Raw genomic sequence first — 25,964 nt, forward strand, 5'->3', positions numbered from 1 at the left:
GCATTTTCGTTGGTTTGCCCGCATTTTTATTCCGATCCAAAGTCATTAACTGTAGACCACATCCCATTCGTTACCATGCATTTCCCTTCTACACTTTAAAATGATCCGCATTTCTTAACTGACTCTTCGCAACCTGCCTCCGACCCTCCACCTTATTTACAACTAAGCCCTGTTCCTGTCTGCACACTACTTCTATCTCCAACATCCCGCTCCCCCTTCCCCCAGTACCTAGTTTAGCCGTATGCCTTCTCCAGCCGTGTAGCTGTACCCATCCCATTTGGGTGGTCGCCCATTTAAAAAAAGAACAAAAAAAAGCCTTAGTTTTATCTATGTTTTTGACATTACTGAGTATTTACATTGATCAGTGGTAAGAATTCCAGAGTAACTAAGAACATAATATATATATATATATATATATATATATATATAAAAAAAATGCAACACAGGTGATGTTTGCCATTAACTGTATCGGGACCGAATACCAAGACTATTGAGTGGTGACCCTATCCAATTCACCGCTGTTTAGTCCAGGGGACCCTTTCCAGCATTTGACCTTGGAAGGGATCACTTTCACTGCCAGACAAAATACTGCCTGTAGATAGATGCATGAGAGCTATAGTATGCAGACATCCTAACATTTTTCCATGTAAGGCCTTATACCCACTCGTGTCAAAAATACATGTCGCTTACAAGTGTTTTTAACACTATTACTGCGCATCTAATAGGGAGTAACACTGAAACCCATTATATCCAATCTCACCATTGTATTTACATTTGAAAGTCTACGTCTCACAGCGCATGCGTCCAGATAGCGTGCGCACAAAGTCGGAGCTGAGATTGAGGCGCACGGGGGAGGCGCAGTTTCAGAATCGGGCTGGCCTGGGCGGTGATGATTCATTTGATATCCGACACTTGTATATCTGAGTGCGGCCGAGTCCCTGAATCTGTATACGAAGAGCTACAATGTAGCGGCCGCAGCTTTTATCATTCCAAGTTCCGCTGTGCTTCATATACAGACTCAGTCGCACACAGTAATACAAGGGTCACATATCACATTAATCTGCACTGTCTGCTGGTGCTTCCCATTCATCGCATTGAGACTTAAGACACATTTTCGGCAAAAAAAAAGACGCCCAACGATAACAGTGTAGCGCGGGACCTGGCGGCTCCCTCACGCCAGGCAAGTCACGCTGCATGGCGTATTGAGGCTAGATGTACGAGGACACATCTGTATATAAATAATTTAGTCAAAGTTGCATGAGGACACACACACATCAGTGTAATTGAACTAATGTGAGGTTGGATAACTTCTTAACACTTATTCAGTATGAGGTTGAGTAAAAGCCATGCACAAACCTCACATCCATTCCCGTTACTTACCAGAATCCCACTTGCGACCTGTCGGTTTACGGGACTTGGTTTCCTTGACGCACCTTTTCTTAAATCTCACCGGCACCGTGCACTCTGGATCTTTCGAGTGATAGACAAAAAGCAAAATGAAAAGCTCTGAGGGATAACGGCTATAGTCGCAATAAACAGAAATATTATTATTACCAGTTATTTATATAGCGCACACATTCCGCAGCGCTTTACAGAGAATATTTGGCCATTCACATCAGTCCCTGCCCCAGTGGAGCTTACACTCTATATTCCCTACCACATGTGCACACACACATACACACTATGGGTAATTTTGTTAGGAGCCAATTAACCTACCAGTATATTTTTGGAGTGTGGGAGGAAACCGGAGTACCCGGGGGAAACCCACGCAAGCACAGGGAGAATATACAAACTCCACACAGTTAGAGCCGTAGTGGGTATCGAACCAACGACCTCAGTGCTGTGAGGCAGTAATGCTACCATTACACCGTCTGTGCTACACACTATAGCACACAAAACGATCATTGTGGCATGTCATGGTGTATATAAAAATGATTGAAAAAAAGAGAGCAGAAATGTATTATAGTAAATATACTTGAATCACGTCTGAGTGGTTGCAAAAGAAAATCTGTACTATTTCCCCCCTGTTAGTAAATAAACATTCTGGTCTTCAGTCTTTGGTCCTCTCAGGAGGATCTTGTACTTGTACTATAGGAGTTCTTGTACTGTAAAACTGAAAATTAGACTTTTACTTTAGAGTTCTCATGGACTTGTAGAAAACTCTCTCCCGCATGTGGGTTTATTTACTAAGGGGTCTATTTACTAAGCAGTGCTAGGAGACAGAGTGAAAAGTGATAAGGTGCCAGCCAATCCGCTCCCAACTGTCATCTCACAGGCTGTGTTTGAAAAACGACAGTTGGGAGCTGATTGGCTGGCACCTTATCACTTTTCACTCTGTCTCCTAGCACTGCTTAGTAAATAGACCCCTAAGTGTCGGGTTCTAAAAACTTAAAAGGGCAATACTTTTACTAGCAAAACACGGCTAGTAAAAGCATTGCCCTTTTAAATTTCGGGCATAGACATGATTGGAAGTGCTGGGTTTTAGAAACCGACGCTTGGTAAATAAACCCCATGGTTTGGCAATCGTTGGTGTCTTCTAATACCATTCTGTAGTGGAGTTTTTTCTTCTTTTTGTGAGGTTCTTCATTTGGAGCAATATCTGCCTGACTCATTCTCGTCAATACCCTTCAATATCACATATCTTTGCATAGCATAAGTTCTGCAGGCCCCAGGGGTTCCAGATCTTTATTTATAATGTGAGGCACAGGATGAATCATATAATCTTTCATGGTAAACTCTATAAGAGGCCTAAATCGGAAGCACTTTTCTATTCGGCTGCAGCAATCTGCTTATTACCTTATGCTAAAACGAGTATCCGTCCGTCTATGCCGATTATCCACCCGTCTTCATGCGGCAGACCGTGCTGCCCACTGTTTATCCAACCAGTATCCGAACTTACACCCACTCCATGCTGGTTGCAAAAGATCCGTCAAACACAGACGCCCCATCTCCGCGTGTACACTCCAAACAAGCACGGACACCCATGACACTCCCATGAGCAGGATGCAGATAATAACCATCCAGTTCCCACCCAGTAACGCCCGTTTCAATCCATCCACACTTTGCATTTCCGTCCTTGTGCGTCATGCGACTGCTTTCTGCGGCTCATGCGCAGTTAGCAGATATTTACAGGATCCGTCCGCATTTAGATTTGCGCTCTGCTAAGAATCAGGCCCACAATCCTCACTGGCTACTATTATCCAAATGATCATCTATGTAGGCCTATGTATAAGTATACAAACCTTTGTGTCTCTTCTTTCCATTAACAAATTCCAAGTCATAATCAGGTGGCTCAGTATAATTAACTTGCTTCATTCTGCAACTTCTAACTGGCGCTGTCACAGTGTCCTCCAAATCTGTGTAACACAAGCAGAAAGCACAGTGCCGCTCAATAACTCAATATCTGAGACCACATAATAACACCTTTATTCTATAGGTGGACATCACGCCTTCAATCATATGAATGACTATGTAATGTGTGTTACTCGTAGGTATAATTCATAAAACACAAAAAAGCTTCCTCGGCTTCGCACAAGAGCAATTTTGAATTTACGGAGATAGTATTTTTTTTTTTTAACCGAGGTCTTATAAAATCGGCTTGTAGGCGACATTAGTCGTTTTATCTCCTGACGTCAAAACAAAAACATTTAGTTTTGACGTGACGCGCAAAAGGGCCATGTAAAAGTGTCCACGAGCAACACAGTCTCCACTTAGGTCAACTCGAGCCACGGTAAGTGTCTGTCCCTGAGCTTTATTTATTGCCACGACAAAGCAGACTCTTACTGGGAATTTGACGAGGAAGGTTTAGATGTATGAAACACATAGTAAACAATCAGATTATTAGCTTTCACTAACCATGCCAGACACGACTTACTACACTAGACTGGCAAAAGCTGATATCTGATCAGTTGCTATTGTTTAAAGTACATAATTATTCACTTTGAACCAAGTTAATAAGTCACTAGGAGTATACATGTACACACCAGGACGACTTCTGATAGACACACACATATTACGAACATGCTGCTCAACCCTCACCAGAGACCACTCATACAAGTTACTGTTTCAGCCTTCCAGAGCCTCAACCAAGCAGCGGATTGTCTTCTGGTGTCACTGGGGCTACTCTAGAGAAGCTAAAAGATAACTGCTCAAAACAAGTCAGTGTCATCTGCTGTCACCTAGTGACCAACCTTTACCAACATCTCTGATAGTGATCTGATTGGTTCTATATTACTATTGGGTACTGGGACCACACATGCTGTCATATTGGGCCAACTGAGCCATTTTGCTACCGGCAACGCAGTGCATGTCGCCAGCATAACGCCGTTTGTCTAAGTCGGATCAGTATGAAATACCGACAGTTGGGACACTGGTGGTCAGAATCCCGATGCCGGGATCCCGACAGGGTTAACATACCGACACTTGTTGGTCAGTATGCTAACCTTCCCCCTCTCCCTACCCTAACCCTCCCTCTTTGGTGCCTAAACCTAACCTCCCCCCCTAATGCCTGAACCTAACCTCCCCTACCCGCACCCTAAACCTAACCTTCCCCGTTTAATGCCTAACCTTCCCCCTAGTGCCTAACCCTAACCCTCCACCTAACTTCACTACTTACCTTCGGCATCCTGGTGGTGGGGATGCTGGCGCCGGGATTGTGACCGGCGTTGGTATTCCAGCACAGGTAATGTAAGCGTCGGCAACCCGACCGCCGGGATGTCGAACGCATCCCGTCTAAGTCTCCTTGTCTTTCGCGCTCTACTATTTCAGCAGTCTTGTGTGGTGCCTAAAGCAATAAGATGGCTATATTCCCATATGTGGAGTGAAAGACAATGTTTGTGTGCGCACCTGTGGATGATCCGCTGCATTCCTGATTCTGTATTTCAATGACTTGATCTGGACAGGACACTAAAATGACATTTATACCAGAAAGTGTATGAGAAAGCGCTGTATGCCAGGGGATAGGTCTGCAGAATGTGACGCAGCAATGTGAGCACAAATGTAAATGTGTAAAAAAAATAAAATAAACTCAAATGTTAGTGAATATATAAAAATCAGTCATATCATGAGATTAAAGTAGTATGGAAGCCTGAGCCTAAGAAACAGGAGCGAAATTAAAATATTCAGTGTTTATCAGCGTGTACAACCTGTACTCCACACACACAGAGCTGGTTCTGGGGCAGATTACCTGAGGACAGCGGGTGTATATCTCGCTTTAGCGCATCATTTAAACCTGCAAAAAGCAACAGAATTATAATAAATTACCCACTACTGTTACTTGTGTAACATCTTTGCGTTAGACCACAATACAGAATGTGCATTAAATAAAAACAGCCCGTACACTACAGACAAGCACAGAAGTCGGCCTACACACCCATGACACTCCCAGGAGGCGGATCCACACGGTAACCACCCAATTCCCACTCCGAAGCGCCCATTTCAACCTATCCGCACTTTCCATTTCTGTCCATGCATCTGTTATTCCTTTCTACAGTGAGCGCACACCTAATTGCCAAATATTATCCAAAGGATCATCTATATAGGCTTATGTATAAGTATACAAACCTTTGCGTCTCTTCCTTCCGTTAACAAATTCCAAGTCATAATCAGGTGGCTCAGTATAACTTATGTGCTTCATTCTGCACTTTCTAATTGGCGCCGTCGCGGTGTCCTCCAAATCTGTGTAACACAAGCAGAAAGCACAGTGCCGCTCAGTAACTCAATATCTTCCCAAAGATGTCACGGGGAAGATGGTGCCGCAGAGGAGGAGAGACCGGCTTGCCAGCACAAGGTATACTGTGGGTGCAAGGTGTGTAGTGTAGAGCCCCCCTGGAACCATGGGCCCGTGTGCACTGCACATCCAGAACCCATTATAAATACACCCTTGACTAAAGCCAATAATACAGAAAATCAATTCTAAATATACACAAATAAGTCTGGCTGGAATTATATGATCTGTCAATTATAAAATAAAAAGGATAGACGATTGCTGTACCAGAAAGAGCCTGTGGCCTTGTGTCTGAAAGGGTGCAAATGGATGGCAATGGGACATTTGCAAAAAGGGTAAGTGTAGTGGCAGGGCTGTGTGTATGGGCTGTTTTCAGGCGCACCGCTTGCACCATGGACGGGGCTGTTATCAGGCACACTGATAATGATAACAGATATGAAACCAAGGTTATGGATAGGGACAGCGGTGTCGAATAGATGTGTACAACTCTGCATAGGGCGAATATCTGCATTTTCTCTGTGTAGGCAATGCAGGCGTAAATATGGCCAAATCGGCGTCCAATTCTGCATCAGCCTCAATAGGATTAAAGTGGACCTATCACACATCACTAAAATCCTCCCCTTGTCTGGGCACATACTGTACGTGACCTTGGCATTGTAGGCTAATGAGACGACTGTACGGTAGGAATGGCCAAATGAGGAGAGAAGACAGATCTAACAGCTCTATTGATGCAAATGTCAGACACAACTATGGTTTCCTGTAGAGGTATTTGTGCCTCAGTTATTATTGTATAAGTGTGGGCAGTGCTGGTTTCTGATGGTGCTTAACGTTGCCCAGTGCCAGCACCTTTGTTTCTGGAAACAGGAAGTTCTTCTACTGTCATTGCTGACATATTAGAACGCACCCGTGGCTGTCATTGCTGATGTATTAGACCACTCCTGTCTGGGACTAGTATTGCTGGGCTCTTCCGTCCCAGTATCTTCATAGAACGGGGAGACACGGACTTTGCCACAGGACCTTCAGCAAGGTAAGTACCGGTAACTTTTTCATAAAAATGAAAAACAATGAGTGTAGGGAGCATGTCATCCCATATTCACGTACGTCTCCAGTGGGCTTTATATCACTGCCGGGCTTACTTATTAAAATAGTGTAACACATGCTATAACACATGGTAAACAATCAGATATTAGCATTCACTAACCATACTAGATTGACTTACTACACTAGACTGGCTAAAGCTGATATCTGATCAGTTGCTATCGTTTAAAGCACAAAACCAAGTTAATAAGTCCCTATGAGTATACATGTACACACCAGAACGACGTCTGATAGACACACACATTACAAACCTGCTGCTCAACCCTCATCAGAGACCACTCATACAAGTGACTGCTTCAGCCTTCCAGAGCCTCAACCAAGCAGCTGATTGTCTTCTGGTGTCACTGCTCGAGAGACAAGTCAGTGATTATCTGCTGTCACCTTGTGATCACCTTTACCAACATGTCTGATAATGATCTGATTGGTTCTATATTACTATCGGGCACTGGGACCACACATGCTGTCATATTGGGCCAACTGAGCCATTTTGCTGCCTGTAACGCAGTGCATGTCGCCAGCATAACGCCGTTTGTCTATCTCCTTGTCTTACTCGCTCTCCTATTTGTGCAGTCCTGTGTGGTGCCTAAAGCAATAAAATGCCTATATGAATATATTCCCATATGTGGAGTGAAAGACAATGTTTGGATGCGCACCTGTGGATGATCCGCTGGATTCCTGATCCTGTATTTCATTGACTTGATCTGGACAGGACACTAAAATGACATTAATACCAGAAAGTGTAAGGCAGAGGTTCCCAAACGCAGTCCTCACGGCTCCCCAACTGTTCAGGTTTTAAAGATATCAATTGGTTTAACGGGTTTGGGTATGAAATCCCGGCTGTCGGATTGCCGCTGATCAGAATAACGACAGCTGCATCCCGACAGCCAGAATCCCGACACCCATAGGAAGTCACAGTAAGTATTTTTCTAACCCCTACCCTAACCCACCCTCCCCGGTGCCTAACCTAACCTCCCCCTGCCCGCACCCTAAACCTAACACCCCCTCCCCGGTGCCTAGCCCTAACCTCCCCCTTAGTGCCTAAACCGAACCTTTCCGCTCCCCGCACCCTAAACCTAACACCCCCTCCCCGATGCCTAAACCTAAACTCCCCCCTAGTGCCTAAACCTAACCTTTCCCCTCCCCGCACCCCAAGCCTAACACCCTCTCCCCGATGCCTAAACCTGACCTTTCCTCCCCCCCCACCCCAATCCTAACACTCCCTACATGGTGCCTAATTCTAACCCTCCCCCTAATGCCTAACCCTCACCTTGCTACCTAACCCTAAACCCCCCCTAACACCCAGATACTTACCTTCGGGATGCCGGCGGTCAAAATACTGGTGCCAGGATCCTGACCTGTCGAGATTTCGGCACCGGTATTCAGACCGTCGGCATCCCGCACGCCGGGATGCTGACTACATCTTGGTTGAGCACAGGTGGTTAAATCAAATTGACTGAGGTACTAATTAAGTGACCTGTGCTCAACCATGGATATCTCTAAAACCTGAACTGTTAGGGAGCCTTGAGGACTGTGTTTGAGAACCTCTGCTGTAAGGGAAAGCGCTGTACAGTGATTGAGCACCACACAAATATGTAAATAAATATGCCAGGGGATATGTCTGCAGAATGTGGCACAGCAATGTAAGAGTTAAAAAAACAACAACATAAAACAAAAGTAAATGTAAGTTAAAAAACAAACAGTCATATCATAAGATTAAAGTAGTATGGTAACTTGAGCCTAAGAAACGAGAGCGAAATTAAAAAATTAATTGTTTATCAGAGTGTATTTCCTGTACTCCACAAACAGAGCTGGTTCTGGGGCAGATTACCTGAGGACAGTGGGTATATTTCTAGCTTTAACGCATCATTTAAACCTGCAAAAAACAACAAAGAATTAAAATAAAATTACGCTCTACTGTTACTTGTGTAACATCTTTGCGTTAGACCACAATACAGTATGTGAAGAATTATATTAAAATAGCAGCGACACTGAAGACTCAGCTGGAGGCACCACTAAGCAATCAGCTATCCAGAAGTGGCTTAATAAGTGATGATAACCTTCAGCAGCCCTATCTATCAGCTTTCTTTACCCTTAGAGGTGCATCTGGACGTATGTCGCTCTAGGTGACCATGCTCTGTACTTAGCTTATACTTGCCCCCTTGAGTTTAAATTTAAAGCGGCACTAACATTCAGCACGCCAGGCTTTACACTGGATGTTAGTGCCGCTTTAAATTTTCAGCTCTACTTTTTTTTTTCACAGCCACTTTGTAAATGTAGCTCTCTCCTGTGGCTCCACGGATAGTGGGTAACAGGTGAGAGGTACTGAAAATACTACTGACTGTCTGGAACAAGCAAGGGCTATTAAGACAGAGGACAATTGTTCTGGCATTGGGAGATGTTCTGGAGCACACAGCTGATATTTTAGCTTAATATGCAGAACTCCCTTACTGCCCCCTAGATTAGTTAGATTTACAGTATATAATACATGATTGTTTGAAACATAGCGTGACCTACTTTGCAGGATGTTATTGAGATCGGGGAACAGGTCAAGGTAGTATTCCTGGAACACATAGGCAAAAAACAAGTCTATGTTGTCTTTTTGTTCAACGACGCCCAGAGCTTCGCACAGCACCTCTTTAGTGGGCCTTTTGTCAGCTTGGAGCTTCTGTAAAAGATAATAATAAAAAAAAATTGTTTAAATTACAAATCACTTATTATTTTTCATACTGCCACTTCTAAATTTCTATGTTGATCACTGGGCGTGGCAGTTTGGGCGTGGGGTGTGGCTTTATAGACTAGGGGTGTGGCTTAACTGGTTCAATTTCTCAAATTGGGAATATTGGAAGTCATATCTATGAAAATTAACATCCTTTTGACACAGGACTATAAACCAGCTAAGGTTTAAACCACACATTGAATTTCCAGTTAATATTGTTGACTTCATGAATTAATCAAGACAAATCAATTAAAACTGGATAAATCTGAGTCAAGCAGACAAATCCATTTTTGATTTTTGATTTTTTGTTGGATGATGGTATAATTAGAAATAATATAGATTATAAATAACTTGTTAATATTGGAGAATATACATTGTATGCAAGGGGTACATTATATGTTACTTATTATAAATATGAACATTAGAAGCACTTACCAACATGTGTAATTTAGACAGCATTCCCTTATCATGCAATCCGTGTAGTATTGGAAATCGTTCATTTATAGCTCCACAAATATAGGTTTTGTTGAGTTCAAAGAAATCCAATAAATCTTTAGGCCTGCTAAAGACGGGAAACTGTCTCCCGTTAAATGGCCCGGCTTGGTCTCCACTGGGCCCTGTGCACAGAAAAATAGCCTTATTTGTTTTTAGCAAAATTACCAGATTTGTGACACGATGATGCTATCACACCCTCCCACTTTATTACAGACAGAATAAACTCTCCTACACTGAGTGTGCACAGACACAGGTCAAAAGGCTGAGGATGCATTGCTGGGACATTACTGGCCATGCTGGTTTATTTTATACATTTCCTTGACACTATTATTATTCAGTCTGTCCCGGAATACACGACTGTGGTAGCCTTCCAAGCTTGCATGAAGTAAAAGAAACCTGAAGAATTTATATTTTAATAGTTGCAAAAGGCAGTCAAGCAAAAAGTTTTCAGTTCTGAAAGGCACCTAAAGCAGCTCCATTCCGGGGTAGCTGATAGGGTATAAAGAGGGGGGAGGAGCTTGTGCCTTTTACAGACAGATTTAAATGTGACCAAGCAGTCGTCACTGCACTCTTTACCATGACATCCAGTCCGCCTCCCAAATGCATGCTAGAGAAAAGAATGTTTCTGGCACGAGCCACTAACTTGTAACTACCAGATAAGATGCCAATGTGTTCCCTGAGTTAATAAGGCAAACACTGTAATATGCACGGTTTTTGTTTTTACTTAAATGGACTGACCTTAGCAATTAGACTGTTAGCAAGTCAGATAGTGTTTATCAATACTAAGTATTTGGAAGGTAAAGTACCTTGTAATATGTCCTGTAAACCGGGATACACCTTCAGGTAACACTGCTGGAATATATACTCAAATACTACATTTAATTTCATGTCCTTCTTCTCAATTACAGACAGACATTCATATATTACTCGTGAGACAGGCCTCTCATCTGCTTGCAGTTTCTGTAAAAGAATGTACATGTTAATGGTAAGGACTAGGGATTATAGAGTGTCTGGTTGATTGAAAAGACAATTGTCCTTCTAATGCAGAGGTTGGCAAGGGTGGCAGTCGGGATGCCGACTGTCCAAATGCCGACTGTCGGCATCCTGACTGTCTAATCCCGGCAGGGGTCTAATGACAGGCGTCGAAATCCCGACGCCTGTCAATTTACCTACGCCAGGAGGGTTAGGGTTAGGGGCTCCTGGGGGGGACTTAGGGTTAGGCACCCCCCCAGGAGGGTTAGGGTTAGGCATGGGGAAGGGGGGTTTAGGTTTAGGCATTTACAAGGGGGGGTTAGGTTAGTAAATAGTTTAAATACTCACCTGTCGGGATCTTCACTGCCGGTCTTCCAGAGTTGGGATTTGCGTCCGGCGGTATTTCACACCGATCCCGTTGGCAATGTGCGGCACTCCAGCTGGTATACAACTAAACATCCCAGCATGCCCTGCCACATTTTAGCAAACACTAAACAGCAAAAGTGTGGCAGGTCATGCTGGGATGTGTAGTTGCACAGCAGCTGGAGTGCTGTACGTTGCCTACCCCTGCCCTAATAAATCTTGATGTAGCGTTGTAATAAATGTAGAGACATTTGCAATATATATTCAGCGAGGCTCATTTATGAAGAGACAACAATGCAACACCAACACACATCACTTAGTGACATCATTTTGCTGTAATAAACCAATGCATTTATTTATGCACATAGGAATGTATTGTGGAGGCACAATTTTACATGTCTGTAAATTATACTTAGTGAGAGAGTTTAATAGAGAAATACTGTGTTTTATGTTCTGATATGGACCCTTTTGCTCTACAGCTTTCTTCCACTACTGACCTGTTTATAGTATTATTTGTGATATTGCTCCAAAAAACGATTATTGTATTTCTCCAATTTATTTATCAGAAATTCAAAATCATTTTAATTTCCAGCAAAGTACCAACTCTCAACGCTACTTGAGTCGAAACGTGTCGGTACGGAGAGGGGTGACTGATCCCTTTATTCTTCAAGGACGTACGCTGACGCTGTCAGCTGTACCCAGCGGCCGAGGAGTGCGGTTCAGGCGATATGCTCTGGTTATTTTAATATTCCTACCCTATAGCGCTATCAGTGTACCCGATTTTTTTTGTTAAATAAACACTCTTTTTTATGAATACCATCGGTATATATGTTATGTTCCGTACCTAATAAGGAGATACTCTTTTTAGTACAGGATTTGACACATTTGTTGCAGTGTGAGTATGGTACGCATGACATGAAATACGGCATACTATGGTGAAAAAGATAGATGTTCTTTCCATATGGTGACTACTGACCGATATAAAGAAACCTTTATGCACACGATGTATCTACTAACTCTGTGAGTGGGGTACGCTACCCTTGTGGCATTTGAGGGTACATAGCATTTTCTTATCCAGATACTGGTGTGTGTTTTACTGTGGTTATTTAGATATACTACAGCATATGTTATTATCATTCTTTCATGTGCGAGCGAGCCTTATATGAAAAAGGAGGCGTTATTATATTAAGGAGATACTCTTTCAGTATCATAAAGAAACCGCTACGAGTTTAAATACGATTGTTGCAGTGTTAGTATGGTACTCACGGCAACCTATGGAATACAGCAAACCATGGTGATGATTCAGAGGTCTTCCTCACGTGGTGACTGGTGACAGATAAAGAAACCTTTATGCACACGATTCACTAACCAGTCTTGTGAGTAGGGTACGCTACCCTTTGATAATATTGGTTATAAAAGGACCCTCATATTTTTACACCATATTTCTTTATTCAGACACTGAAGGGTGCTTGTTTTGTTGTAAGACGTACTACACTATATATATTTTCTATTACTTTTTATGTATGAATGGATCCCACTGACGGACAGAAATACCAAAGTGGAGAGTTGATGAAACCTTACTGGATGGACTAAAAGACCTTGTTTTTCACTGAAGACTATAAGGAACGTGGCAGAGCACCAAGCCTTATGATTTAATTAAATTACCCACACAGCCCAAGTAGACTTTCTGTAACATACTGTACACTAGCATCAGCTCACACGTATCTATGTTCTAGGATTTTAATACTATTTCGTTAGAAGGGTAACTACTGTACCTCTAAAAATATCTTTGCTAGATCCTTCCCATCCAACAGAGATATAGGTGTTTAACTAAAAGGTCTATCGCCATGCTTGTTTATTACAACCATCCAAATTTGGAAGAGTCTACCAATACATGTAGCACATAAAATAGAATCTCGGACAGCTGGGCAGCACGCTGAAGGTGGCATTTGTCAACTTGATCTGTCAACTTGCTTTTAAGTAGGAGAGAGAGCTTGACCCCTGAGTTTCCACTGTTACCTGAATTCTTGGCCAGTGCTGGCTTTTAGTGACAAATTCCTAGGGGGTGCACACATGATATATAAATGTTGGGAGGTATGGATATAGAGAGATCTCCATTCTCCTACCCGGCACGTGTCCTCCATTCTCCTACCCGGCACGTGTCCTCCATTCTCCTACCGGGCACGTGTCCTCCATTCTCCTACCGGGCACGTGTCCTCCATTCTCCTACCCGGGATGTGTCCTCCATTCTCCTACCCGGCACGTGTCCTCCATTCTCCTACCCGGCACGTGTCCTCCATTCTCCTACCCGGCACGTGTCCTCCATTCTCCTATTCGGCATGTGTCCTCCCTTCTGCTACCCGGCATGTGTCCTTCATTCTCCTTCCAGGCACTAGTCCTCCATTCTCCTTCCAGGCACATGTCCTCCATTCTCCTATCTGGCACGTGTCCTCCATTCTCCTTCCAGGCACACATCCTCCATTGGCCTACACAGCACAGCACATGTCCTCCATTCTCCTACTCAACACGTCATCCATTCTCCTACCTGGCAAGTGTTCTCCATTCTCATAACAGGCATGTGTCGTCCATTTTCCTAACAGCATGTATCCTCCATTCTCCTACACAGCACATCCCATCCATTCTCCTACCAGGCAGGCGTCCCCCATTCTCCTACCAGGCACGCGTCCCCCATTCTCCTACCAGGCACGCGTCCCCCATTCTCCTACCAGGCACGCGTCCCCCATTCTCCTACCAGGCACGCGTCCCCCATTCTCCTACCAGGCACGCGTCCCCCATTCTCCTACCAGGCACGCGTCCTCCATTCTCCTACCAGGCACGCGTCCTCCATTCTCCTACCAGGCACGCGTCCTCCATTCTCCTACCAGGCACGCGTCCTCCATTCTCCTACCAGGCACGTTTCCTCCATTCTCCTACCAGGCATCCTCTATTGGCCTACACAGCATGTGTCCTCCATTCTCCTAGACAGTACGTGTCCTCCATTCTCCTACCAGGCACATGTCCTCCTGTTAGAACTTGGGGCCTGATTCAGACCCACTCGCGAGCGGCTGTCCGCTCGCAAGTGGGTCGATGTTCTGCACTGAGCATGCGCACGACGGAGGGAGCTCCGTCGTGCGCATGCGCCAGACGCGACGAGCGAAGGAAAGTCCTTCGCTCGTTGTGTCCGATCAAAGGGGGCGTGCTGTCAATGTTGATTGACAGCACGCCCCCTTTGGTGGGCGTGCCGGGGGCGTGCCTCCCTGACGGGGGCGTTCCCACGGGAACGCCTCCCGTCAGAAGCCGGCCCACTGACATCACTAATGATGTCAGTGGGAGTGATTTTGGCTCTGATAGAGCCAAAATCACTCCGGAGCTTGCGGTTTAAAACCTCAACCGCAGGCTCCGGCTCGCAAATTCGATGGTCGCGATGGTCTCGACCATCGCGGCCATCACAAAGCACGCTCGTATAGCCTGTGGGTGGTGACCCACAGCTATACGAGCGTCCAGGAGGACGCTCCATGAAAATGGAGCCCGGCCCTCATTCAGAGCGTGCGCTCTGCTCAGAGCGTACGGCTCTGAATGAGGGCCTTGGTCCTTTATTTTGTATCTGGCCTGCAGTACCTCTGTGCCACCACAGGTGCTGCTGATGTATTCTGACATTTTCTTCTCATACGTGTCCTCCATTCTACTACCACGCAAATGCACAGAGAGATCAAAATACAGATACTGACAGATATCTTGTCCCATAGAGTCACCCCTATGTCAGATTTTTAGGAAGTGCTGCTGTCAGACGTCAAATGAGATGACTTAACCGCTTCCAGTAGTGCAGCCATCAGCAGACAGTGATAAAAAGTTGCAACGAAGTCCATCCACACATTATTTTAGCTCTGCAGACAAGTGCAAGCATCTACAGGCAATCCAGAGTTGTATGCAATACAGTCACACCTCCACTGAAGACCACATTTTGTGAGGGCATGTAGAAGGCATTGCACACTATTCTGAGTTGTATGCACGCAGACATCCATCTGTTTTCAGACAGACCTCTTGCACCAAGGATTATGATGACAGCTACGAAATTAATCTTATGGACAGGGACAGAGCAGTCTCACAGAGGTGTACAACTCTGCATACGGACAAATGCTTGCATTTAGTTCCATTCATACAATGCGGGTGTAATTGAGGCCATCTTGTGTGCAAGATACCAGTGAGCAGATCCATGTTGGATTTAATCCCGTTTAGTCCACAAGCAAGAAACAAAATTCAGGATTTGGTACATTCGTAAAAATTACACATAAATATACTATTATTAAAAACATCAAGACGTTCTAGCAAGTATTACATTTTATACTTATAGAAACGGTGTTGGTGACCAATTCTATTAGTCATTTCTTTAATGTCTACTTAGTGGAGTGCAGGGGTGAGGGATCCTTTTGCCCCTCAGTGGAATGAATCAAGTAGATTTCAGTGGAATGAATCCTCCCTCGGCACAGAGACTGAAAAACTAAACACACAACAGTGTACTAATTGTTTGGAAGGGGTTGGGTATGAAATCCCGGCTGTCGGAATGTCGCTGGTCAGAATACCGACAGCGGCATCCGGGCAGCCAGAATCCCGACACCCATAGGGAAGACAGGTATGTGTTTTTCTAACTCCTACCCTAACCCTAATCTTTCCCCATAGTGCCTAAACCTAACCTCCCCGCACCCTAATCCTAACACTCCCTCCCCGATGCCTAACCCTAACCCTCCCCCTAGAGCCTAACCCTAACCCCGCACCTTAACCTCCCCCTAACACCCCGATACTTACCTTCGGAATGCCGGTGGTCGGGATACTGGTGCCGGGATCCCGACCTGTCAGGATTTTGGCGCCGGTATTCAGACCGTCGGCGTCCCGCATGCCGGGATCCCGACTACATCCCGTTTGTAAGGCGGCACTGTATGATCTGTTAGGCTCACCTGATTTTGGGTGACTCACGAAACGCGTGACAAATGGCAATTGCTACTGCGATATCCTCTCACAAATGCTGCAGAACAGATCTGAGAGAATTCTTTTCCTACCCATGTACTATAAAATGTAAGAGATCCCATATTATTTCTTGCATATATGAAGACTCTGATGTTATTAAACCATTGAGAGTTTTTATTTTACACTGTGGTGAAATTATTTTCAGTATTTTAAATTCTATAACGGGCAGAGGAGGGATTATTATAACTATTATTATTTTTAGCATCCTAAACCATATACCTACCAAAGTTCCAAAGAAACTGGTTACATGAATAAAGTCCAGCAGGAAGGTCATCTCTTCATTTATATACAAATACCGGTCGCCAAATCAACTAACATTTTAGACCTGGCGGCTGGACTTCAACGTGGTCTGAGAAGCAGAGCGTTCCCGAAGAAAGTCTAGTTTAGAGCTGCATGACTATCGCATTTGGCTGTAGTCGTGCTGAATGTGGTCCTGCCCCATTTTGGGATTGGAGGAGGAAACCCTTACGTGTTTGAATACATATTTTGCAGCGTGAGTACGGGTACGCTAACCCCACTCTTTCAAGTGTTTCCTGTGAAGTGCATGTTTTTTGGGGCCGGGCACACTTTTAGGAGTTAATATCACTCACAAAGAAACCCATATAGGCGTACCAACATCTTACGTGACGTAAGTACGGGTAAGTTTACCCTTCACCCCATCTAGTAGAAAATAGCATTATCTGCAAATTAGCGCCGAACATATACAGAGATACCTTTCACAGCTTTGTTACGCACCATCTTTGTGTAAGTCAGGTGCGCTGGGAATAATCTCTTCTGCATTCTTTAAGTGAGATCCAATTGCTTGTCTATGGATCGGATGCATATCCCCATGTGGATATCCTAACTCAAATATTTACTACACATGTCGTGTTATTGTTTTATCTTTCTACGTGTTATGAGGAAAACATCTGGGTGCGAGAACCACCTTTAACTAACGAAGAGACAAATACTAACATATAAGTATCCCAATAATATTATCCCCACACTCCCTCTGTGGAACCAAAGGCAGCACCATCACATCTTACCCACTTCCACATTTTTAACTTAGTATCTGTGGGCACTTATAAAAAAAAAAACGCCCGGGCTTATATAGACCTGTGCAGGACATGTATGTTACCAGGGACTCCTGAGGCTGCACTTCCTGGGGATCATGGGACTTACCCGCTGTGCTAAAGGCTTGTTATGTCATTTCAAATTGCACTCAACCATAATTGTTTTATATTTGAATATTTCTTGTTGTTTTGGTTGTCAATTTTAAGGAACGCCGTTTTAAAATCATCTGTTCTACTTTGATGTAAACTGAATATATTATGCTCAGTAACGTGACTCGAAAACGTTGTCAAAGTAATATAAACGTCTGAGGATAATGTCACGATAATTTGCTGTGTGGCATGCTGTGAATTGGGTTGCACTACAGTGTGGTATACGATGAATTGGGGTGCACTACTGAGTGGTATACTACATATAAGGCACCACACGTGGCATGTGGCTGGGTCTGACGGGCACAGAAGGGGCATGTGTTATGGTCTAACTTATCATATACAGTGTCTTGCAAAAGTATTCACCCCCCCCCCCTTGCATTTTTCATGTTTTGTTGCCTAACAACCTGGAATCAAAATGGATTGTTTGAAGGTGTGCATAATTTTATTCACAGAACATGCCTACAACTGTGAAGTTGTGTTTTTTTTTATATTGTGAATCAAACAACATTTAGGACAACATAACAGAAAACTTCAGCGTGCATAACTATTCACCCCCCTAAAGTCAGTACTTTGTCGAGGCCACCTTTTGCGGCAATTACAGCTGCAAGTTGCTTTGGATAAGTCTCTATGAGCTTGCCATATCTTGCCCCTGATATTTTTGCCCATTCTTCAAGGCAAAACTGCTCCAGCTCCTTCATGTTGGATGGTTTCCGCTTGTGAACAGCAATCTTCAAGTCTGACCACAGATTCTCAATTGGATTGAGATCTGGGATTTGACTAGGCCATTCCAACACATTTAAACGTTTCCCCTTAAACCACTCAAGTGTTGCTTTAGCAGTATGCTTCGGACATTGTCCTTCTGGAAGGTGAACCTCCGTCCCAATCTCAAATCACAGGCAGACTGAAACAGGTTTTGCTCAAGAATATCCCTGTATTTAGCACCATCGATCTTTCCCTCGACTCGAATCAGTTTCCCAGTCCCTGCTGTTGAAAATCATCCCCACGGCATGATGCTGCCACCACCATGGTTCACTGTGGGGATGGTGTTCTTGGGGTGATGGGATGTGTTGGGTTTGCGCCAGACATGGCGTTTTCCTTGGAGGCCGAAAAGTTAAATTTTAGTCTCATCTGACCAGAGCACCTTCCTCCATACATTTGCGGAGTCGCCCACATGCCTTTTGGAAAACTCAAATCATGTCTTCTTATTTTTATCACTAAGTAATGGCTTTTTTCTGGCCACTTTTCCATAAAGCCTAGCTCTATTGAGTGTATGGCTTATTGTGGTCACATGAACAGATACACCAGTCTCTGCTGTGGAACTCTGCAGCTCCTTCAGGGTTACCTTTGGTCTCTGTGCTGCCTCTCAGATTAATGCCCTCCTTGCCCGGTCTGTGAGTTTTGGTGGGCGGCCCTCTCTTGGCAGGTTTGTTGTGGTACCATGTTCTTTCCATTTGATGATGATGATGGATTTGATGGTGCTCCGGGGGATCATCAAAGATTTGGATATTTTTTTTATAACCCAACCCAGAATTGTACTTCTCAACAACTTTGTCCCTGACTTTTTTGGAGAACTCCTTGGTCTTCATGGTGTGATGCCTCTTGCTTAGTGGTGTTGCAGCCTCTGGGGCCTTTCAGAAAAGGTGTGTTTATACTGACAGATCATGTGACACTTAAGATTTCACACAGGTGGACTTCATTTCACTAATTATGTGACTTCTGAAAGTAATTGGTTGCACCAGAACTTTTGAGGGGCTTCATAACAAAGGGGGTGATTACATATGCATATGCCAATTTTATGTATAAGAATTATTTTTTTTATATATATTTTTCTCATTTCAGTTCATCAAATTAGACTATTTTGTGCAGATCCATCACATAAAATTCAGATTAAAATAAAAAATAAATTACAGATTGTAATGTAACAAAAAAGGTAAAAAAGCCAAGGGGTTTTGAATACTTTTGCAAGGCACTATATTTTGGTTGGGGGCAATGGTTGTGGCTCCTAAACTTTTAAGCTGGCTCCTAGATTTTTTGTCGAGCCCTGAACTAGAGGACGCTTTGTGTATATAGTAATACATCACACTTATTTATACAGCAATAATTCTACAAAAAAATAAATTAATGAACACTACACAGTGCAGTTAAAATCAAGCAATCATTTCTTTGTTTGCTGTTACCTCTATGTTAAATTAGTACAGACACTAAGGGGTATATTTACTAAAGTGAGTGTTTTAGAAGTTCAGATGTTGCCCATAGCAACCAATCAGATTCTACTTAACATTTATCTAGCACCTTCTAGAAGATAATAGCTAGAATCTGATTGGTTGCTATGGGCAACATCTCCACTTCTAAAATCTCTCACTTTAGTAAATATACCCCTAAGACACCATAAACATGAAAATTTAGAAGCAGTATAAATGCTCACCAGTGACTCAGTTTCGGACAGAATGGTGAGATCTTGCAAGCCGTGCAGAAATGGGAAACGATCCGTTATTGCTAAACAAATTGGAACTTTTTCCTGTGCAAAAATCAAGTGGTCGCTCTCTGTGTCCGGGGGGATCGGCGTACTGTTCTTCCTTTTCTTTTCATTGTATTCTGTGCAGACAACAGCAATCAGTTAACTGTGATTTATTTTCTGTCATAGTAATAATAGATTTTTTCTTAATGTCCGATAAAACAAATCATACATCATAAACTCTGACCTGGCCACTGCACATGATTATAATACACCTCTATTACACTGTATACAGACATATGACACTACACCCCCAACATGTCCTGACCACTATACATGATCATATTACACATCTATTACACTCTATACAGACATAGGACACTACACCCCCAACATGTCCTGACCACTGTACATGATCATAATACACCCCTATTACACTGTATACAGACATAGGACACTACACCCCCAACATGTCCTGACCACTGTACATGATCATACTACACATCTATTACACTGTATACAGACATAGGACACTACACCTCCAACATGTCATGACCACTGTACATGATCATAATACACATCTATGACACTGTATACAGACATAGGACACTACACCCCCAACATGTCCTGACCACTGTACATGAACATAATACACATCTATTACACTGTATACAGACATAGGACACTACACCCCCAACATGTCCTGACCACTGTACATGATCATATTACACTCTGTACAGACATAGGACACTACACCCCCAACATGTCCTGACCACTGTACATGATCATAATACACATCTATTACACTGTATACAGACATAGGACACTACACCCCCAACATGACCTGACCACTGTACATGATGTCGAAGTCGAATAATTGCATGCGACCGCAATTCAACTGTTATCGGACGATTTGGTTGTCCGCTGTCCGAATTATGTTGGTACAATCCACGACGCACCATTGCGTGCGCACGCATCCACACATTCGCACAACACTAAATAGCGAATAATATACAACACTCTCACACTGACAAACACAATATTCATACAGGGTTTAGTTAGTAATGAGAAACAGCTTCTGTATACATGTCTGAGAAAAGTAATTAAAAATATATACACCAGGATACTGTGAGTGTTTTACATATAAATTGAGAAGCCCCGCATACAGACAAGTATGGCTGTGGCAATTGAAATATAACCCAGACACTGATATGCACAATTGAATTTGTCTGAATGAGAAGTTAGGAACAATGGTCAGAGGTTTGCTTAAGAAGTACTGACAAGTGTATTCTAAATAGGCAGAGGAAAACCTTTGAATTAGCTAGCCTACGAAGTGGCAACGGCAGTCAGCTGGGGGTCTCCACCCTGCTTGAAAGTGAAACTCACTGCTTGTAACACCTTGCACTGTAGTTTTAAAATATGTTAGAAAGGGATAACATATATATATTAAATCCATCATAAATACACTGAATTGCATAACACACACACAGACTTACATGCATAACACACACACATAGACTTACATGCATAAACACCGCACATTACGCACAGTTGTGCTGTTTATCATAAGCACAAAACACATAAACGCACCACACATATTAGCGAAACTATGCAATATTCTTACACTTACACATTGCACACTTACATACAAAGGTTCCCTAGCATTAAGGTTAATATTCAAGGTTTATTCATTATTATGTAATGAAGCGACTGTATTTAAGATCTCAGGTTTAGTACATGATAAGCAGACCGTGTTTGGTGCTATTCTAAACCACTGTTTCCGGTTCCATCGGCAAGGAGATCGCAGCAGGCATTCGCAAGATATGAATTATAGGTTAGAATGTATCTCTGTATGTAGTGTCTATTGATTAGTTAAAATGGACACAAAGAAGCTGTTGGAGGCTGAACTATTACAATACAAACTGACCTATGAACTGCATCGTCACAGGAGAACCAGGAAGAAGAACCAATGGGATTATGCCAACTTGTTCTATTGTATTGCCTATCCCTGCAAGGGTTTAATTGCAAGCTCCCTGAACCTGCTATTCAGTCATCATATTCTTTCTGTTGATGGAGGCTTCACCTTTGATGCCGGAAATCTGGATCCAGAGCGCCTGCGTAATGTATTGACTGTACCGTGTTTATGTATAATCTTTTGCGCTAATTGTATTTAGATCACAGCGTGTAACTATCTGCTTTTTGATGATTAGTATCCAAGTCTGGAAAGCAATTATTTCTTGTGTGATCTATAACACTATTTAGCGACATTTAGAGTGTATCGATAGGTAGGAATCAATAATGATCATAATACACATCTATTACACTCTATACAGACATAGGATACGACACCCCCAACATGTCCTGACCACTGTACATGATCATAATACACATCTATTACACTCTATACAGACATAGGACACTACACCCCTAACATGTCCTGACCACTGTACATGACCATAATACACATCTATTACACTATGGGCCTGATTCAGAGCCGCTCATAAGCGGCAGTACGCTCGTTCCGAGCGATGTTCGCCCATCTGCGCATGCGTACGGTTTTTAATACGCATACGCGAACCAGTCAGTGCGGCCGAAAATCGTTTGTTCGCTATATAGCGAATGCCTGCTATTTTGAGTGACAGAATGAGGAGTATGTGGGTGGTAACAGGGGAAGGTGCTTGAAAACGGGGAGTGGAGATCAGAATGCAGGCGTGCTTAAAGGTCAAAGCGGGCGTTTTATGGGTGTGCATAATTAATACAGCAGCGTCATTGATCACGTCACTTGGTTGTTTTATAGTCAGAACTGCTCACAATATAGTGGTAGGAAAAACCAACCTCAAGAATAGCGAGCAGTTCATATGCTGTTCGATGTACTCGATTAATCTAATAAATAGCGGACATGACGTATGATGCGAGCGGCCAGGGGGCGTATTTTTAAAATAAACATCCGCATGTTTTGTTCGCTCGTTCAGACATGGAGGCGGCAACAGACCGCAAGGAGCGAACGGTTCATTTGAATAGCCACCCCCTTTTTCTGAACGAGCGAGCGCTAATTGCGTCCAGCTCTGAATCAGGACCTATATAAAGACATAGTACACTACACCCCCAACATGTCTTGACCACTGTACATGAGCATAATACACATCTATTACACTGTATACAGACATAGGGCACTACACCCCCAACATGTCCTGACCGCTGTACATGATCATAATACACGTATATTACACACTATACAGACATAGGACACTATACCCCCAACATGTCCTGAGCACTGTACATGATCATAATACACATCTATTACACTGTATACTATACAGACATAGGACACTACACCCCCAACATGTCCTGACCACTGTACATGTGTGATACCCTATACTATGAGTTTATTCACAATGTAATCAGACAACATAGTATAACAATAAATATGGCAATAGTGAATCCTTTCTTATGTTTATTTTATTTTTCAGGAACCTGCAGATCACTAGCGAACTCTGGACTTCGAACCTGCAAACTATAAATGGGTAAATATACTCTAGTGGAAATTAACAAATGACTAATTTTGCAATTCCCCTAACATCTCTAAAATATATACAAAAACCTCACGTGAGTATGATAAACGGACAAGGTTGCATCAAGAATACAACTGCAAAGTTTTCTATACACCTTTTTAGGAAAATGTTTTCCTCACACTACTGCACTTGACATGTCTCATACACTGCTAGTTCAGCGCTGAAATAGTTAATAGGGTGCACCCTTCGTTGCCCGGGATATGAAGAAAAGTTCTTAAACTAGCTACAGTACTTGTCTGTATTTAAAGCAATACTGTAATCCTCTGTATATTATCCTGCTGCGATGGTGTTGGTATTACAGTCAGTTCCTTCTCTGCTTAGCAACCTTAGTTCATAGCAGAAGTACTACAAGTGCTGGCACTGAAGTGTCGCCCTAACACTGCTGGTAACTGTTGTACCTAACCTCCAATATGCGGTATCAGGGGGTTAATTTTACTATTATGATGGAGTCTATAAACCCCAGGCTGATCTCTGCAGGGACTGCTGTGCATATGTAACGGTGGACAGCTGTAGGCCTCCAGTTAATAAGCGCTAATGTCACTGAGTGTCTATTTGGGAGGTTGCAGCAGTTTTCTTACCCCTCCAGTATCAGCTCTCAACCTCCGGCTCCTTTACAAGCTCAGTCTCTCTATATTTCCGCAGCTCCGCTTGAGGCACTCCCTTGGGGGTCGTCCGACACACCTCTCTTATGCTGATTGTTCTCAGAACCTCCCTGGAGGACACAGCTTGGTCCCATCGGATGTTCCCCACCTCAGAGACCTCCGCTGCTCGTCCCGGAGTCTGGCTGCAGCCCTCAGGTAAGCATCAAGGCAGCGCAGCCCCTTCTCCTCTCCAGCTACCTCACCAACTGCACACACCAACTGCCATTTTTCTCTAGTTCAAATCCTTGAGGCTGCTACAGTACTCACTGGTCCCCTAACGTCCACCACCGCTGAGGGGGCAGTGCAAATAGTCCCTGAACCTTAATGAAACCAGTTAAATCATGACCTATATTAGACAATGGCAGGAGTCACATTAATATTCTACATTTTCATAGAGGCACGTCAGTGTGGGTAGGAACACAGGGTGTTGGTGGGGTGCCACACATGATCATAGTACACATCTATTACACTGTATACAGACATAGGACACTACACCCCCAACATGTCCTGAGCACTGTACATGATCATAATACACATCTATTACACTGTATACAGACATAGGACACTACACCCCCAACATGTCCTGAGCACTGTACATGATCATAGTACACATCTATTACACTGTATACAGACATAGGACACTACACCCCCAACATGTCCTGAGCACTGTACATGATCATAGTACACATCTATTACACTGTATACAGACATAGGACACTACACCCCCAACATGTCCTGAGCACTGTACATGATCATAGTACACATCTATTACACTGTATACAGACATAGGACACTACACCCCCAACATGTCCTGAGCACTGTACATGATCATAATACACATCTATTACACTCTATACAGACATAGGACACTACACCCCCAACATGTCCTGACCACTGTACATGGTCATAATACACATCTATTACACTCTATACAGACATAGGACACTGCACCTCCCAACATGATTGGAACACAGGCGGATGATTCATAGGTGGATGGTAGCCACACAGCCGCTGCGTCTTATGTAAATAGACGCTTCCTGACGGTTTCTGTGATCGGATCACCATTGGGGAGGCATCGGCCATCTGAGTAACCCTAAGGTTACTTGGAATGGCCTCCAGTACTCCACTGCAGAAGCAAGTAAAAACGCAGACAGTGGCCTTAGTAAGCCTACAAAACGGGGCTCATGCGCCACCATTTTGACAGACGCTTCCCATCACCACCCCCGTCTCCAAATAGCCGCAGCCTGCATCCATGGCACTGCGATCACAGCCGCAGCACCATCACTGGACATGCATACTGCGGCTCCAGCACCCAATTAAATAAAATTCATCCATTTGCATAAAAATCGATATAGCGTCCACCACTGAATCGGCACCACAATGCCAAAAGGCACCTGTCCTTTATAGCCTACAACAAAGGGTGGTGTAATCAGTTTGCGAAGTATATTTAATCCAAGTTTCTATGAGTTTGGCGCATTATGGGTTCCCTATTGTTAGGATATGCATGTCCAAAGTACAGTATTGATAAAAGGACTCTGTGAGGTAACTGCAAAGGGTTTTGTGTTACAAAGTGAGGGCGTTGGTGGAAATAGCCCAAGGAATAGAGGGCCTGATTCAGAGCCGGACGCTATTTGCGGACGCTCGTTCAGAAAAAGGGGCTGGCTATTTAAATTGAGCGCTCGCTCTTTGCGGTCTGTTGACGC

General features: G+C 43.5%; 1 protein-coding gene across 5 annotated transcripts in view; it reads right to left on the bottom strand.

Moving 5' to 3' along the window:
- Positions 1 to 25,964, bottom strand: part of LOC148522695 (interferon-induced protein 75-like) — a 74,392-nt gene that overhangs the window by 34,517 nt on the left and 13,911 nt on the right. For 4 of the 5 annotated variants that reach the window (XM_088473880.1, XM_088473879.1, XM_088473877.1 and 1 more), the window contains exons 5-15: positions 20,019 to 20,188; positions 10,841 to 10,994; positions 9,975 to 10,156; positions 9,338 to 9,488; positions 8,652 to 8,696; positions 7,477 to 7,536; positions 5,563 to 5,676; positions 5,186 to 5,230; positions 4,846 to 4,905; positions 3,243 to 3,356; positions 1,381 to 1,470 (exon numbers count right to left, since the gene is read on the bottom strand). In XM_088473880.1, coding sequence (XP_088330006.1) covers positions 1,381 to 1,470; positions 3,243 to 3,356; positions 4,846 to 4,905; positions 5,186 to 5,230; positions 5,563 to 5,676; positions 7,477 to 7,536; positions 8,652 to 8,696; positions 9,338 to 9,488; positions 9,975 to 10,156; positions 10,841 to 10,994; positions 20,019 to 20,188 — 1,185 coding nt within the window. The remainder of the gene's footprint in view (positions 1 to 1,380; positions 1,471 to 3,242; positions 3,357 to 4,845; positions 4,906 to 5,185; positions 5,231 to 5,562; positions 5,677 to 7,476; positions 7,537 to 8,651; positions 8,697 to 9,337; positions 9,489 to 9,974; positions 10,157 to 10,840; positions 10,995 to 20,018; positions 20,189 to 25,964) is intronic. The other variant, XM_088473881.1, reaches the window with a different exon arrangement.

This window comes from Taudactylus pleione, unplaced genomic scaffold (genome assembly GCF_031769625.1).
Source record: "Taudactylus pleione unplaced genomic scaffold, aTauple2 ptg000143l, whole genome shotgun sequence".
NCBI classification, from domain to species: Eukaryota; Metazoa; Chordata; class Amphibia; order Anura; family Myobatrachidae; genus Taudactylus; species Taudactylus pleione.